The sequence below is a fragment of the Schistocerca americana genome, chromosome 6, assembly GCF_021461395.2.
Source record: "Schistocerca americana isolate TAMUIC-IGC-003095 chromosome 6, iqSchAmer2.1, whole genome shotgun sequence".
Classification (NCBI taxonomy): Eukaryota; Metazoa; Arthropoda; class Insecta; order Orthoptera; family Acrididae; genus Schistocerca; species Schistocerca americana.
The window spans coordinates 210,250,691-210,269,543 of NC_060124.1; the positions used below are offsets into that span (position 1 = coordinate 210,250,691).

The window sequence follows — 18,853 nt, forward strand, 5'->3', positions numbered from 1 at the left end:
GATTGAATAACGTCAGGGATAGACTACAACCATGTCTCACTCCCTTCTCAGTCTCTACTTCTTTTTCAAGCCCCTCGACACATGACTGCCATCTGAGTTCTGTAAAAGTTGTAAATAGCCTTCCGCTCCCTGTATTTTACTCCTCCTACCTTCAGAATTTCAAAGAGTATTCCAGTCAGCCTTGTCAAGAGCTTTCTCTAAGGCTACAAAAGCTATAAAAGTAGATTTACCTTTCCGTAACCTGTCTTCTAAGATAAGTTGTAGTGTCAGTATTGCCTCACATGTTCCTATTTTTTCTGCAGAATCGAATCTGATCTTCCCCCAAGGATGGGTTCTACCTGTTTTTCCATTCTTCTGTAAATAATTGTTGTTAGTATTTTGCATCTTCTTGAAGTCTGTGGGTATTTCGCCTGTCTCATACATCTTACACACCAAATGGTAGAGTTTTGTCATAGTTAGCTCTCCAAAGGCTATCAGTAGGTGTGACGGAATGTCGTCTACCCCAGACCCCCTTGTTTCAGTGTAGATCTTTGAGTACTCTGTCAAACTCTTCTCGCAGTATCACATCTCCCATCTCATCTTCATCCACGTCCTCTTCCATTTCTATAACATTGCCTGCAAGTTTATCTCCATTGTACAGACCCTCTATGTACTCCTTCTACCTTTCAGCTTCCCCTTCTTTGCTAAGGGTTGGTTTTTTGATCTGAGCTCTTGATATTCATACTACTTCTTCTGTTTTTCCAGAGGCCTCTGTCTTTCCCTGATTATATGTGCTTGTAAATCCTTACATTTGTCCTCTAGCTATTCCTCTTTAGCAATTTTGTACTTTCTGTCAATCTCATTTTTAGACTTTGTATTCCCTTTTGTCTTCTTCATTTGCTGCATGTTTATATTTTCTCCTTTCATCAATTAGTTTCAGTATCTCCTGTGTCACCCAAGGATTTCAACTAGGCCTTGTCATTTTATCTATTTGATCCTCAGCTACCTTAACTATTTCATCTCTCAAAGCTAACCATTCATCTTCCTTTTTTTCCCTTCCCCTGTTCTAGTCAGTTGTTCCCTAATGCTCCCTCTGAATCTCTCAACAACCTCTGGGTTCTTTCAACTTATCCAGGTCCCATCTTAATTTCCTATCTTTTTGCAATTTCTGTAGTTTTAATCTACAGTTCATAACCAATACAGTGTGGTCAGAGTCCACATCCGCCCCTGGAAATGCCTTGCAATTTAAAATCTGGTTCCAAAATCTCTGTCCTATCAATGTATAATCATTCTGAAACCTACTAGTGTCTCCAGGTCTCTTCTATGTTTACGGCCTTCTTTCCTGATACCTAAGCCAAGTGTTAGCGATGATTAAATTATGCTCTATGCAAAATTCTACCAGGTGGCTTCCTCTTAAATTCCTTGCCCCCAGTCCATATTCAATTACTGTTTTTCCTTCTCATCCTTTTCCAACTATCGAATTCCAGTCCGTCATCACAATTAAGTTTTTGTCTCCCTTAACTACCTAAATAATTTCTTTTATCTAATCATACATGTCTTCAATCTCTTCATCATCTGTGGAGCTTGTTGGCATGTAAACTTGTACTGCTGTGATGGGTGTGGGTTTTGTGATATGTTCACTATGCTGTTCACAATAGCTTACCCATATTTGATCTTATATTTATAACCCTGAATTCACCTGACTATAAGTCCTGTTCCTGCATATCTAATTTCAACCTATCCATTTCCCTTTTTTAAATTTTGTAATCTACCTATCTGGTTAAGGGTTCTAACATTCTGCACTCCAATCCATAGGATGACAGTTTTTTTAAAATAATATCACAATAAAAAGTATTTCTGCTAGCACCTAAAATGTTCTATAACACTGTGATGACAAATTTTTGGATTGCAAGTTATTACATAACACAATAAGATTGTGTCATGTGCTCAACTAACAGCAAAGTACACAGTTGTATACATGTATCTCTGTAACAGGGGAACACACTTACCACTTCTGTTGTATGCAAAATTTTGATTGAAAATATCTCCTAAGTTAATTGTACATATTCTGTCAATATATGACTCCTTGTTATGAGTATGGTTTAGACATCATGACATGGTGTGAAAGATGACAGTTCTATGTTCTGAATATCAAATAAACATACTGGTACTTCAAGATTTTTCATTTATCTTATGACAGTATCCAAGACAGAAATTGTACATTTTTAAACTTCCAGTTCTCTCATGTAGATGAATTTGGAAATGGGAAGAGAAAAAGGTGTAGATAAGTGGGAAGGGAGGTTACTCCAAATCCCAGAGTAAATGAGACAACAACCACTTAGGAGCAATTGAAAGTTTATAAAGTGCAATTGCAAATGAAAGTCAAAGAGACAATTGTAGGAGTGGTGAACTAAATAATTATAAAAGGGAAGTGGGAGTATTAATTTTTTCAAGTACACATTAAGCCAAGAAATAAGAGGGAAAGGCTGTTGAGGAGTACTGAGAAAATGTGAAGGATAAGTAGAGCTGTAGTAGGTGGTGAGAACCAAATTTGTACTGAAGCCCAGTTTCCCTTTTTGAGTGTTAAAAGTAGGGTTGTTGGGAGTAGGGTCCCAAATGGACAGAATAGTGAAGCCAGTGTACAGATCTATTGCATTGTTAATCAATTACATGTTGTGTTATATTAGTGTTAAGTTTGTTTTCTTCTTACACCTTGTTGGAATATTACAGGAATGGAAATTCTAGCTTATAAAAAAAAAATACCGACATGACAAGCAACCACTTAACTACAAATGTAAAGTGCATGGTGCGCAGGCACTATTAAACAAGAGCTAATACAGATGGGAGAGATTGGCTTCCATTTATTCATTTTTATTTCTTACATGGTTGTTGGAAGTTTGATAGCGACCATCTCAGAATAAAATTATAAGTAGACTTTTCATCTCAGGTGAAACAACAGAATCATATCTTTAAAATTGCTTGTCTCTTTACTACTAAAATCTTGCCAGTAGGTCAATTCATATGTGCAACACTTAAGAATGAAAGTAACATTTCCCTCATGATATGTAACTACAAAGTAATGTAACTCGATGGAAGTAGAATCATACATAGAAAGAACTGCTGTGGCATAGTACAGAAGATAATTGAAAGAAATACACAATGACAGAAACTTTTGTTCAGAGCAATAACCACACTGAAGTCACTGCAATTAATGATGTTCTCCAGGGCATTACAAAAGATGGGACATAGTTCTTAATAGAGTGTGTGATCACTGTGGAGGGCAATGCATGCTTTGGAATGTGCTCCCATGCTGAGCACAAGGTTTGGAAAGAAGTTCTTGTTGTAGGGTGTTCCATTCATACACCAGTGTGGTTGACAGCTGGTGGATAAGCTCTGGTGCATGTGGGCATTCTGCAATATGTCTCCCCAATGTATACCTCACAGACTCAATGGGATTTAAGCAGTGCAATGGGCAGGCCAGTCCATTCACGGAATATCCTTGTGGTCCAAGAGCTGCTCCACCTGCGTTGTTGAGTGGGCTCACACAATGTCATCCATAAAAATGAAGTCCGGGCCATATGGACTTCTGAAAAGATGCACATGGGGAAGCAGTACAGTGTCACAACACTGACCAATGAGTGTACCATGTTAAAAGATTTGTAGTTCAGTATGCCCATTCAATGTAATGCCTTCCCATGCCATAACACTTGGACCACCAAAATGATCATGTTCAGCAATTGTGTGTTCCAAAATGTCGCCATTTGAGGGACTAGGGAACCATCACAGTTTGCGGTGACTTCAGTGTAATCGCTGTCTTTGAATAAAAGTGTCATTTCTGTTTTATTGTATTTCTTTGAATTTTCTTCTTAACTATATGATAGCAATTCTTTCTATGTGAGGTTCAAGTTTCATTGAGCTATGTTATTTGGCAGTGTCACATCAGGTGAAAGTTACTTTCGTACTCAAGTTTTGCACACCAGTGTATGCCCTGCTTACTAAAGCTGTTTATGTGTGGGTAGATAGTATGTGGGTCATGAAAACTCTCTCTGTGAGTTGTCAGAATAATTTGAGTCTATTGCATAAGGAAGTTATAACATGATACTCTACATATCTTGGAAGTGGCCATTCTGACAAAAATCGTCTGACTGTATATGGCATATAGACTTTTGTCTAATTATTGCACACTAACAAAGGAGCAATGACTTCACTTTATAGACATAAAAGCTCATGAGTTGACTACATTTGTGGATTATTTAATAGTAGGAATGATGCATTATCATACAGTGCAGGCTTTCATAGCCGATATTTGTGTGCTTTCTGATTTTTACTTTATGCACTTTAGGCTGTGGTCCAAGGCATATTTATTTGCGTAACATTTTGTTTTCAATGGTAGAGACATCATCAGAGGGTATAAAGACTCAGAAAGCAGTACTGAACTTAAACAAGTGCAGAAGCCTAACTGCTTATATATAACCATGTAATGTTCGGTTCATAATATCTTCAGATCGTTGCATAAGATTACAGGTTTACGCTGAATTGTGTTATGGAGCTTGCAGTGGAGAAGAGTTGGTGCTGTTTGCTTTATTTATTACTAAGAGTCACAACTTGTGTGATTTAAATCCCTTTTTTTTGGGTGGGTGAAAGGTTTTTCTGTGATTTTGAGTTTCAGCGGTCTCTCTGTATGTCCTACCATAGTAGTTGCTGCTGATAAACCTTTCAGGATGTGAGGTCGTGGTCCAAGAAACTTTTCTGTCCCTTACGTTTCATCCAGGATTGCACTGAACATCTTCAGAGACACTCCTTCGCTGAGTCTTGGCAACTACTATAATAGTGTTTGGCCCTTGATAAAACCGTAGTATCGAAGAAACAAATTTGAGGCTCCCGGGTCTCAGAGCATGATCTGCTATGTTATACCCCACTTAAGGAACACAAGAGCAGTTTTCATCTGGGAAAGATGGATAAATTGGCAGTAGATCGTGCTCCAGGACCAGTAAACCACCAAATTTGTTTCTTTGATACTGTGGTTTTTTAAGATCTAACAATTACTATGTTAGAATGTACGGAGAGGCCATAGCAAATTAAAAGCACAAAAATAACTTTAACAGAAAAAAAGGATCAAAACTGGACAAATTGTGGGTCCTAGTGATAAATGAAGCTAACAGCATCAAATGTCCCCTACTACAAGTGCATAGCACACATGGCACAACTGCAGAGTCTTAGACAGCAGTCTGATGACATCATAAACCAACCATTTTCTGTATATGTATAAACAGTGCAGCTTACTGAGGTGCTTTATGTTCGAAATTGCTTTCTTACTCATTATAGCCTCTGATGACATCTGTAGCTCTGAGAGACAGAATGTAAGGCAGAGAAATATGCTTAGGACAGTGACCTAAAACCTATAAAGCAAAATTCATCAATGATATATGAGTTAAGCTTTATTACTTTTGTACTAGTGTTAGCATGTGGCAGGATGGATTAGGAGACTAGTGACATAAGTTCATGTGAATTGTTTTAGGAAGTGAGAGCCTCCATGAGATCAGTCATGTACTTTGTGAATGTACATCAGAATGTATGTGTGACCGTGAAGCTCATGACTGTGCAAAAAGAAACATTTTACATGGAATGAATGGCATGTGTATATATAAAGAGACCATTGTGTGTTGGCGGGTTTAATGAGAACATGACTCTGGAGTAACCTCTGAACATTTGTATGACAAATAAACTGAGAGGTGGAGGATGACGGTGACCTCTTCCTCCATCCCACCCCATATTTTTATTCATTTCCTCACTCAGGTCATTATTATTCTTCCTGTTCCATGTTTTCATCTCATCTGTTGTTGTGTATATTTATTCACTTCCACACCCCCGTATTTTACACATGGTGTTTTTTCCCAAAGACATTTTGTCGTATCATTGTGGTTTTTACTCCTTACCTTTGATATTTTGTATTCTTCCTGCTCACTGTTAGAACTCAGGACTTGACTATTGTTTGTTACCAGTTACTTTTGTCTGCACTTTTTGCTTTGCCTTTCCTGTCACTTGGCTGCTTTTCCACATGACAAAGAAATTGTTCTTAAGTTCTAGAAGATCAGGAAATGGTGTATATTTCCTTCTGGGATTGCTCCTAGATGGCAAGAGTAAACTTCTTTTCTGTCTCACATAGCAATCCTCTGTTTATTTCTCTTTTGTATTTCATATTTGCATATTCAAATCAGTGGACAATCCAACGTGGAATAATAGGAGATGTAATATCCTTTGTCCCGGCGTTGCATCTTCCGTCTCACCTGTGAGCGTGGCTCAAGTCCCTAAGGAAGATCCAGTTGGAAGGCCTGTCACATACGTGTAATGATCACATCCTATTCCGTTCCTGCCATCATCATTTCCCACCCCATCAGAGGCAGGGACACATGTGAAAACCTTCATGTTGTTGTTGCAACTTAATACATTTCACTTCACAACCTAATTATCCATGTGGGTGATTGACCGCATATAGGCTTGTCCCAAGGATCAACTGCCCAATGTGGAACATGCTGCTCAGCTCAATGTGAATGATTTTAATGGTGGGTGCCATCTGTGCCATCCCCCACCCTCAACACCACCTCCTGAAGTACACAGATGCCGGCTCTCCTTCCAACATAACCCATTCCTGCAAATTTCCTGGCACAGTCTCCACAATTCCCTGCCCTCCACCTGCGTCTACCCCTATGTCAGATAACACACCATTCCACCATTATGTTCCAAGCCAGCCAATATACTCCATTGTAACCTAATTATCGCATTGTCTGTGTACCTTTTCACTCAGGATCATCTAACTTCCCATTGTGCTATATTCTTAGTGATTTTCATATTGTCATTTCCTATGTGCTTGTTTGCTACTAAATGACTCGTCTGTTCCATAAATAGACATTTATCCTCTCTCTTTTTGACCCACTGAATCAAGCGTCAAATTATTTGTTACCTCATAATTTAAATCTGAGCTATTATTTTCTGTTGTTACTTTTATCCTCATTATTCATCCATAGTGCAATTTTTTTTATCTATGACTGAGTGAGACGGGCAGTGGTAAACACAATGGGCTCATAACCTGGAGGACAGCAGTTCAAGTCCGTGTCTGGCCATCCATATTTAGGTTTTCCATGATTTCCCTAAATATCATACGGTGAATGCTGGGGTGGTTCCTGATAAGGCACAGCTGACTTCTTTCACCATTCTTTTCATCCAGACTTCTGCTCTATCCCTAATGACCTCATCATTGACAGGATATTAAATCCTAATCTTCTTTCCTCTCCTGAGGTCCAAGGAGTCTTAATTTGGGGCACGAATAACAGTGCAGCCACAATTAACCAAGGCTTATTCATCCATATACAAAATAACAACAAGCTGTTACAAGTAAACAGTAAGAACACATCTGTCAGTGAGTGCCTTGAGTGCCTGCTGTGCTGTCTTTATATAGAGAAGGGCTCCGGTAGACAGCACAGCAGCTGCCATGCCATGTGCACAAGTCCTGCGAACCACCACAGGTAGCCTCTTGTGGGCAGCCCACACAGACGCCATTGGCAGGCAGACATTTGAAGTGTAGTGCATCAGTGGTCTGGTGCCATGGTACATATACAGGTAATGTGTACAGGGTCATTGCACCCCTCCTCCATTGGGGAGAGGAGCTCCTCCGACGCAGAAGTTGAAGCAACTTATGAATTATCCATGGCCTCTGCAGTGTGCACCGCAGGTGATGACTGCAGCAGTTGGAGGAGGTTTTGGGCCAGAACGGGTGAGGAGGGGTGGAGGTGAGGCATTGGTGGACATGCATGGTGGCCGCCTCTGCCTCCTGCATAGTACCATAAAAGAGGACTGGTGAAAAGGGCGGTGGTATCATCTTGACTTCCAGAACCTTAACGTGGCGGAACAGCACCGAGAGTGAAGTCCCGGCCACTTGGGTGGGGATACCACTAGTGAAAGACCATACAGTATCAACACTGCCGGTGGTGGAAGCACTGGTGGCAACAATGTGTTATGGGAAGGACCAGCAGCATGCTGTGCCCCAAAGGAGGGGGCAGGCAGTGGTGAATCTGTGGCCCTCACTGTTGTACAAGTTCGCAGCTGATCATGGTGGTGTGCCACCAGCCTCTCACTGGTGCGTGCACACTGTACAGAGAAGGCGGCTGCAGAAGTCGTGGCCAGTGTACAGAATCCACTCTGAGGAGCCAAGAGCAAACTGTGACAAAGGCTGTGCTCATGGGTGTTGTTGGGGCAGCACAAGCAGATTCAGGAAAGTGGGTGGCGACTATGGAGCATATTTAGAAAGACTCTGATCCCCCATCAGTGTAAACCCGTAGGAACTCGAGAAGTGTGCCAAGACATCATCTGTGGAGTAGTCCGTGATATACTTTTTCATTTGAAACTTGAATGTGCTGATGAGACATTCTGCGTTACCACTAGTCTGGGGGTGGAAAAAGAGGTACAGTCACATGGTGAATGCCGTGATGGGTGCCACTGATGACCTCACCGTTGAGTGCCCATAAACTCCTCCTTGATGGGGGCAGAAATTGTGGAAGGTCTGAGATGCAAACTGTGGAGCTTTATTCATCACAAACATATATGGCAATACTTAAGTAGAAAAATAAATAAATAAAATGGAGAGGGCCTGAATTGTAACTGCAGCTGACAGCAAAGGACAGCATACAATGTATGGAAATTTAGAGAAAGCATCGACAACCAACAGCCAGTAAGAATTAAGGAAGGGCCCTGCAAAATCAACATGGACGCATTCCCATGGTGCAGGTGATGAAGAGAGCATCGCATGTGGTGCCACCTTTTGAGTAACGCTTTGAAAGCAGGCTGCAACAATATGCGCTGGGCCAAAACACGTGCTGATGGGCCAGTGACTTAGTAAGGGAGGATCTCCCTCTCGCCCACCACCCCCCACCTCCTCCCCCAGTATCTCTGATGTAGAAGCTGATGCACATCCCACCATAGGGCAGCTGTGATCACAAACATGGGCGACAGCCTGTCTGTAGCTAAAAGAATACCACCATTAAATACCGAAAGGTTGTGACGGAGGGCAAAATAGTTGTGCAGAGGATCATAAACCAAGCCCAGAGGTCTGTCTGGCCAACCATACTGAACGAGGTGAACAAGTTGATGCGAAAATGGGTCGGCAGTGACAGCAGCTGTGATCTGAAAGCCTGCAGCAGGAAATCCTTCAATTGTACATTGCGTCTCAAATCTAAATGGAAACACATTGCGTCTCAAATCTAAATGGAAACAAAGGAGTTCATCTTCGTCAAAAGTAGGGTCCGGCCCCATCATAAGCTGGGACAGCACATCGGTGTTCGCATGTTGTGCGGTAGGCCAGAAATGTATTTCAAGGTTGTGGCAAGACAGAAACAAGGCCCAGCACGGGAGGCAATTACCAGCTTTGTCAAGCAACAAAGCAGTAGGATTAAACAACAAAAGCAAGGGCTTGTAGTCAGCAATGTGGTGGAACTTAGACCAATAAAAGAACACATGAAAGTTTTTGATGTCATAGACGATAACAAGTGCTTCCTTTTCAACTTAAGAGCAGTGCTTATAAATGGAGTAAAGCGTTTTTGTTGTTTAAGCTATTGAATGTTTGGAACCACTCTCATATCAATGTATGAGAATGGCCCTGAGACAAGAATGAGAGGCATCTGTAGCCAAAACTGGGTGGTGGCCAGGATGGAAAGTAGCCAAACGAGGAGCAGAATGTAATTTATATTTCAAAAGCTTGAAGGCGTGCTTGCAGGCCGGTGTCCACTGAAAAGGAACGTTCTTGTGGAGCAACTCGTGGAAGGGATGGGCCAATGTGGCCACACCTGGAATGAATTTGTGAGAGTATTCAGATTTACCTAAGAATGCATGAAGTTCCTTGAGGCTTGTAGGGCAAGGCAGAGCTGTGATGGCAGCAACATGATGACATAAAGGCTTAACATCATGCTGAGAAACTTCAAACTCCAAAGTGGATGGCTGAAGAATGTGTAACTTGGCCAAGTTGCATTTGAACCCTGCAATATTTAAGAACATGAACAAGGTGCATAAATTATGTAAATGCTCTTCTGTGGATGCACCCATAATGATGATATTGTCAAGATGGTTGAGGCAATCTGAAAGGGACATTGTCAGTTGTTCCAAAAAGCACTGAATCAATGCTGGGGCACTAGCCACACCAAATGGGAGGTGCTGATATTAGTACAACCCAAAGAGCGTGTTAATCACAAGGAGCCATTTAGAATCCTCATCCTACATAACCTGTAAGTAGTCTTCAGATAAATCGGTTTTGTAGAAAAACTGACCCCAGTGACTTTAGCCAGTAACTCATCCTGACAGGGCAAATTCAGCTTTTTAACAGTCACGAGGGGGATAGCCCACTCACTCAATGTAGTTGGCCCAATGACATCAGGTATCCAGTTCTTATTTCACTTTATTGTGCAAAGTCACAGAATAAGGCGCACATGGAAATAGTGTCGCTGTGCCATAGGTTTCAGGGTAATGTGGATCACAAAATTAGTGGCACATCCAAAAAAAGAAGTGAGAACTCAGAACATCTAACTGCTGGTAAGGGACCTGGTCTGAAATGAGGTGCACCGTATCTGAAATGAAAGAACCAAAAGCATTGAAAGCATCCAGACTGAACAAATTGTCAGTGCAAGCGTCACCCACTACCAAGAAAGGCAAGGAACGAACCACAGATTTATGCACAGTGGGAGCTGTAAATTACCCCAAAATTGGAATATGCTGCTCATTGTAACTCGCCTAATGTCAAGTAACTGGAGACAGTGCTGCAGGTCCCAAATCCACATATGCATGCAAGTTCAATGAAGTCACGGTTGCACCCATGTGCACATGTTGTCTGAACTTTGTGTCCCATCACTCACACTTCAATAAACAGTTGTTGTGAGTCATAAACACTGGAGAGAGACAATTAACGTACACGTCCATGTCCACTTGGGTGGGGGGGGGGGGGGGGGGGGGCTGGGAACAACACACAGACTATATGTGTCCTTTTTGCTACAGTTGTTGCATGTTGCCAAGCACTTAGGGCATGTAGCCCTGTAATGTTGCACAAAACTGTATGGGCAAAATAGGAGGGCAGAGCACCATCATTGCTATGATGGTGGTTGTTCGGCAGGGCGTGGAGGCCACATTCGTACAGCTTACATGTTGTCCCTCTCCCAATGACTGATGGCCCCTGGCCAGGGACAGGAGCCGCTGTGGCAATGTGACACCAAGCCTCAATATGATCACCCGCAGCACAAGATACTTTGAAAGGTTCAGCAGTATTAAAACACTTCATCCAAAGATGGATTCTCACACTCCAATGCATGTTCCTTATTGGAAGTCAACCAAATGATTGTGTCATGGACCATAGAATCAGCATAGGAATCAAGATGAGTGCTGGTAACAAACTGACAATTGTGACTGAAGCTATTGAGCTTGGCAGAACTGGCGATGCTGTTTCTGATGACGAAAGAACTTTTATGTGTGGCACAATGACGTGTGCATTTATGGCTGTAATTTGACAACTTACACATTTTATCAAATGAAAACAACGCAGGTTCCTGGAATATCATAAGGGGGAAAAGGCGGCAGCTACAGCGACAGCTTGGAATCCACCATTGTGGCCGATAAGTTTGTGATAGCAAGTGTAAGAGCCTCTGGTTCTCAAGGAGAGAACACTGTCTCCATGGACATGTAGCCAATAGACTAAGCTCAAGGAAGTGTATGCCACACTCCACCAATTGTGTCATAATGCAAGATATAAATAACAGTGCAGGCCTAATTAACCAAAGTGTATTCATCCATATACAAATGAACAACGCACATAGAAGCTGAAACGATAAGAACACGGTTAATAGCCAGTGCCTGCTGCAGTGTCCTAATATAAAGGAGGGCTCCAGTAGACGGCAGCTGCTGTGCCGTATAGACAAGTCTTGTGCTTCTCTGCAGACGGTCTCTGGTGGCTGCCAGTGCAGATGCTGTTGGCAGATGATTTGAAGTGTAGTGCACCAGTGGCCAGGTGCCATGGTGCATATCCAGGTATTCTGTACAGGGTTATAGCACAAAGGTTCTGGGTGACTTCCTTGTTCCTCCACTGCTTTTCTAGTGGTAAGCCAGTGCTCATTTCATTTTCCACATAACTCCAATCTGTTTATTTGACTTTAACAACTGAATAAATCAATGGGCACTTTTCTGATATTGTTTACTTCCTATAGTTTTCCTTTTGCTCTTAAGCTCTAAAAGCTGCAAATTTGTTACACAGTCATAAAAACTGATTACAGTGTCATACTGGTTTTACCTGACATTATAAAGTGAATAGTTATTATTGTTTTAATATTTGATTTATGATCTCTTATTTTAGTCCTACCATGACTATTTATTTCACACATAGGGTACTGTAACTGGCAATCACTGGTATTACACAAAGGGAGCAGAAAATTCTTAGGAAGAAACTCATGGTATTTGGTGATATATTTTAAACTTGAAAGAAATACTTACACTGTATTAGGTGACTCACATTCCTTTCCTTAATATTATTATAGTTCAATGTTAGTGGTAACTGACATTGTAGTTAATGCACTCTCATTTGTACCAGCAACTAATGTATAGTACACATAATTATGCATATGATTTATTAGGTTGTCACTGGTATGCTCCGCAATGGAAATGCAGTTAATTATCCTGTTGGGGTAATACCACTTGGCCAGACCAACACACTTGCCAAGTCACTGTTTTATGATTCTGATACCAATGTTGTGAAACATATTGCTGAGGCAACAATGGCTGTAATTCGAGAGGCAAAGAAACCTGTAGATGTAATGAAAATTGAAGTCTTAGGGGTAAGTTAACTAACTCATAATTTAAAACAGTGAGAATTATTATAATGTGCTTGGATACCTGTGAGTTCATATAGATCAGTCCAAGACCTCCATTCCTAACATTTGTCAAAGAGAAGTTGCATTAGTGTTCTGAGTATTGTTCCTGAATTTTGTCATGATTTTGTTGGTAGATCATTAATATTTAATTATCTTCTGTGCAGTTATTATTTTGTCATTCTTTATGTACAGGAAGATGAAAACAAACCAGTAAAGCCAGTGTATGGACTGGGTAGTATACAGTGGGGAGCCTACCGAGATGCACATGCTAAGAGGGATAAATACTGGTACTGGGGAAGCTTACGGTCCTATGTTACATATGTTTTCACTGGTCTTAAAAGTGAAAAAAGTGGGATATCTTGGCAGTGTGATGCAGAGTTGGACTACATCTATCCATGTGGTGGCTGTTCAAAATGTTTCAATCCAAATGTTGTCAGGAATAGAGCCACTGCATCACAGCCGAGACGTTGGTGGCAGTCATTTCTTCCAAGACAGACAGCTGTATCAGGAACAGGTTAGTGTACAAGTACAATCAGCAAAGCGAAACTGTTCGCCTGTCTTGATAAGCTTGATTATCTTCGGTTGTGTACAGCTCACACCAAAAGGAACACAACACACACTGGCAATGCCCACAGCACCACATGTAGCGCACTTTCAGCAGTTTATTTGTTCCCTTCTTAATGTAATTATTCTAATTTTCTCTGATTGCATATAATTTCCATGCATTGTTTTATGTATACACTCTACTACTTTTATCTGTTTGAAACACCAAGATGTCTGTGCCTCAAATATGCAATTAAGAGCAGAGTTTTACAGTTATGTGGTAGCTGCATGGCAAAATTTGAGGATCAAGATTTCCATGCAAGTAATTAAGGTTTGCATCCCCTTGGTACCATATACTATTTTTACATTGTATTGTTTGTTAATGTATTGCAAATGTAACATGAGTATAGCCAAGGTATGCCGAAAATGAGAACATACAGTACCATTGATGGGTATATGACAGTTATTTACTGACAGGATGTCTCAGCGTACATGGGCCATGAGAGACACTGTCCTGGCACTCGTCCAGTATGGCGCACTGTGCACTGTGCCAATGATGTGATCCAGTTCCAGGAGGACCACTCACTGATTTACACAAGTCAAATCTTTATCAATGGTTTATGCAACAGGCTGGCATCGACCTGATTGATTGGCCTGTTTGAGTGGCAAACTTGAATCTCATTGAAAATTTTGGGCCAAAGTGAAGCATCGCATTAACTTAGACTGCCGTTTCTAGTGTTAGATACATAGGAGAGTATTGCAGTCAATGAGATCTATTTCCAGAGGCTGACCACCTTCATACCTCATCAAATGAGACAGGTAATTGATGCCAGTGGTTGGGTAGCTTTCATACTATCCTCATTCCTTACATGGAACTTTCCTTGTCTCACATTACTCCACATCATATTACAACATTCGCTACAACTGTACATTTGTTAATTAGAAATTTACATTAAATCATTGTACTTCACATTTTACTTATTGAGTTCTGCTACTTAACACTTAATACATCTAAATTACAGAAAGAAACCTCAGAGAAAGTTAATTACAATGAAAATAGAAATTGTGTGTTAATATGAGACAGTCAGAGAAAACACTTAATATCAACCAATATAAGAACAGGTAAAACGTAAAATAATAATATTCTCTTTCTTACTGCCTCTCCAAGATTTTATGTGTTTACTGTGCAAAAGAAGTGTAGTCAGGATTTATAAAAGCTTGTTTTCAAGTTAACATTCTTCGGGGCCCAAGGATAGCATTCCATGCACTGTGCCCATTTCTCTGTTAGTTTTCAGAGAAATGTCCACTACAAAATATGCATTCAGTGTCTTCTCCTTCAGATTGTACATCTGAAGCATTGTCCTCAATTAACTTTGCATCAACATATGAATGACTGGAAGACTGAATCGTATTTTTTTTTCTCTTTCTATTTTTCTTTCCCAGGAACAAAACTTTTGCTTCTGTCTCCTTTGATTCCACTACAACTCTCATCTCTGATTTTTTCCCAACATTCCCTGTATGGAAACTATGCTAGCTATGTAACAGATTCAGAATGTGCACTGATTTTTCTAGATCAGGTGGTTCTTGATGTAGCATGCAGATTTTGGGAGCTTGTCAGCTACCAATTGGACTCACATTTACTCTGTTGTTTTCATCTTGTATGTCATACTCCTGGTGTATTGTAAAGTCATTGTCTCTAAGTTTATGCCTGTTCTGTGGGAACAGTCCCATTTTCCAGAGGCCGTTTATAGCATTTTCCATTGTCACTGGTCTCAAGTAGGTAACTCCATAGAACCTCATTATCAAAAATGAAGTTGCTACTTGACTTGTGTTTTTGCCCACCAGGTTTCTGTTTCTTGAGGGTAATGTGTTTTAAATGGCCTCATGAATCCCCACAAGAGGCTGTATTTTGTGCATGGAATGGGGTGATTGACAGATGATGTGGACAGAGTTTTCTCTTGCTTTATCTATCACTCAAATGTGAAATGATGTCCATCATGTATTAGCACAACAGGATCATTGGCTTCTTAAATTTTACAAACTTGCCAAACCACTTAGAAAAATATGAGTCTGAATTCAGCTGCAGGGTAGCAAAATGAAGTTACCCTAATATTAGATACCATGTCCTGTTGTCTTATGCTGGAAACCTAGCCACATAGTTACATTGCTGAGTTTGAAGGACAGTTGATTGCAGCAAATGAAAGAGTACTTCGTGAATGATGTAATGTATGAATATTGTTGCAACAGCTACTCAATTTTAGATATTAAAGTGCCACAAGCATATATCTCAAAAAACTTGACATTTGGCACTTTTAAAATCAAGAACACTCCAAAATATCCAGGTCCCTGATTATCTTATTGTCACTGCTCTATGCCACAGGCACTGTAAGAACAATGTTCTGATACCTCCCAGAAGAGCTGAGAACTTATTGTGGTCATAATCTAGCCTTCTCACATTAACAAACTCTCTCATAACAGGCACCTTTCATCTATATTCAAAGTTATTTTCAGTAGTGATAGTATCTTTGGTTAAATTAAAAACAATGTCAAATCAGAACATAAATAGTCATTTTCTCAAATTAAATTCTAATTGCAGTAAGGAAAAGAGTTGTCGTTCTGTCATCTGATGTCTGTAGTTTCATACCTACAGGCCACTGACATTGCTAAGTTCCATTTTCCTTGAAAATTATGGAGAAACAAACCATAATTTTCTGTTGGAAAGTCATATTCTGCAATTGTCTTGTCAATTAGTAGGTTGTGCAATTTTGTATGTGCTTACCCCTTTTGGGTAATTAAACTGGATTTTAATAAATATTGTCTGACAGACTTTAAACATTGAATAGCTGACCTTATTTTTACCAGCGTATTTGCAATTTTACTTAGAGACCAAAATGTATTAGCTCATTGTTATCTTTCTTACTCAAGTTCATTTTAATAATTTTTTCTGATGCATTTGCTTTCCCATTCTGTCTGGTACTTCTGTGAATAGCTTTACACATACAGACAGAACTTTTGCATCTTAATTCAGACCTGATTGCTTTTGACATTGAGATCAGGTCAAAAGTTTTTCTGTTGATCTTAGCACTTACATCTGAGTGCATAATTTGATAAATGGTGTATCGTTATGGGTTTCATTCATGCCAAAGAATTCAATATTCATTCAGTTAGTTACTCTCTCCAACATTTGATATACGAGCTTCGTAAAAGATAAAATTTTGCTACAAGTCTGATTGTTTACTCTCTTCATTGTGCCTGTCTGTGACGCAGCATCTCCTCTGAGCAGTAAGTAGCAGCCTATCCTTTTCATAATATTTCTGATCAAAAATCATTTTCTCCTCAATGTAGTAATATTCTCACACACCTATAAAACAAATATCTTTACTATAACTTGGATGAATTTTGTTTAGCATTTTGTGAATTTATCTTTGATACTGTTTTCTTTATCTCATACTACAATAGCTCTCTTAAAGACTACAGATACCATGCATCATGGTTGTACTCATTAGGACAAGAGAAACTATCACAGAAAGGCTATTGGCACGTACCAGATGCTGGAAAAAAACTCGTTCACCGCATGATGATCAGGCATTGACTGCGAGCTACTTGATACTAACACCTCCGTCGGACTGCATCTAGCGCTACCTGTCAAATCACTACACTTTTCATGATTGCTGTTGATGCCCTATACTTCTGTGTATAATATTTAATTGGTATTAATTTCCATTGTCATGTGTAGTACATCTCACTAGTATGATAATATGTTGTTGCTCGACATGGGCATTAATGGTGCAAAAGCATTGCCACAAATTGCAACAGGGCTGTACATGCCAAGAATGCCTGATGTGGTACTTTGTCATATTTTGTGCAAACAGTTTTGTTTTGTTGGCTGTAATTGAGAAATAAATAAATAAAATAAACATTGGTCTTTAAATATGTCTGCTTGTGTCTGTATATGTGTGGATGGATATGTGTGTGTGTGTGCAAGTGTATACCCGTCCTTTTTTCCCCCTAAGGTAAGTCTTTCCGCTCCCGGGATTGGAATGACTCCTTACCCTCTCCCTTAAAACCCACATCCTTTCGTCTTTCCCTCTCCTTCCCTCTTTCCTGATGAGGCAACAGTTTGTTGCGAAAGCTTGAATTTTGTTTGTATGTTTGTGTTTGTTTGTGTGTCTGTCGACCTGCCAGCACTTTCATTTGGTAAGTCACATCGTCTTTGTTTTTAGATATATTTTTCCTACGTGGAATGTTTCCCTCTATTATAACCATAAAATAAACATTATTATGAGAAGGAAAGTTGCTACTCAGCATCTCTGCTATATGGTGAGTAGCAACTTTCCTTCTCATAACATTGTTACATTCCATCCTGGATTTTCCATTCATCATCATCATCATCATCATCATCATTTAAGACTGATTATGCCTTTCAGCGTTCAGTCTGGAGCATAGCCCCCTTATAAAATTCCTCCATGATCCCCTATTCAGTGCTAACATTGGTGCCTCTTCTGATGTTAAACCTATTACTTCAAAATCATTCTTAACCGAATCCAGGTACCTTCTCCTTGGTCTGCTCCGACTCCTCCTACCCTCTACTGTTGAGCCCACAAGTCTCTTGGGTAACCTTGCTTCTCCCATGCGTGTAACATGACCCCACCATCTAAGCCTGTTCGCCCTGACTGCTACATCTATAGAGTTCATTCCCAGTTTTTCTTTGATTTCCTCATTGTGGCCACCCTCCTGCCATTGTTCCCATCTACTAGTACCTGCAATCATCCTAGCTACTTTCATATCCGTAACCTCAACCTTGTTGATAAGGTAACCTGAATCCACCCAGCTTTCGCTCCCATACAACAAAGTTGGTCGAAAGATTGAACGGTGCACAGATAACTTAATCTTGGTACTGACTTCCTTCTTGCAGAAGAGAGTAGATCGTAGCTGAGTGCTCACTGCATTAGCTTTGCTACACCTCGCTTCCAGTTCTTTCACTATGTTGCCATCCTGTGAGAATATGCATCCTAAGTACTTGAAACCGTCCACCTGTTCTAACTTTGTTCCTCCTATTTGGCACTCAATCCATTTATATTTCTTTCCCACTGACATTACTTTCGTTTTGGAGATGCTAATCTTCATACCATAGTCCTTACATTTCTGATCTAGCTCTGAAATGTTACTTTGCAAACTTTCAATCGAATCTGCCATCACAACTAAGTCATCCGCATATGCAAGACTGCTTATTTTGTGTTCACATGTCTTAATCTCACCCAGCCAGTCTATTGTTTTCAACATATGATCCATAAATAATATGAACAACAGTGGAGACAGCCTTGTCTTACCCATGAAACTACTCTGAACCATGAACTCAATTTACCATCAACTCTAACTACTGCCTGACTATCCATGTAAAAACCTTTAATTACTTGCAAAAGTTTGCCTCCTATTCC

The 18,853-nt window shown here is 40.2% G+C and overlaps 1 protein-coding gene across 1 annotated transcript in view; it reads left to right on the top strand.

Moving 5' to 3' along the window:
* The window catches only part of LOC124619533 (acylglycerol kinase, mitochondrial), a 95,968-nt gene that overhangs the window by 21,004 nt on the left and 56,111 nt on the right, over positions 1–18,853 (top strand). The window contains exons 4-5 of the mRNA XM_047145994.1: positions 12,636–12,836; positions 13,065–13,386. Of these exons, the coding sequence (XP_047001950.1) occupies positions 12,636–12,836; positions 13,065–13,386 (523 nt within the window). The remainder of the gene's footprint in view (positions 1–12,635; positions 12,837–13,064; positions 13,387–18,853) is intronic.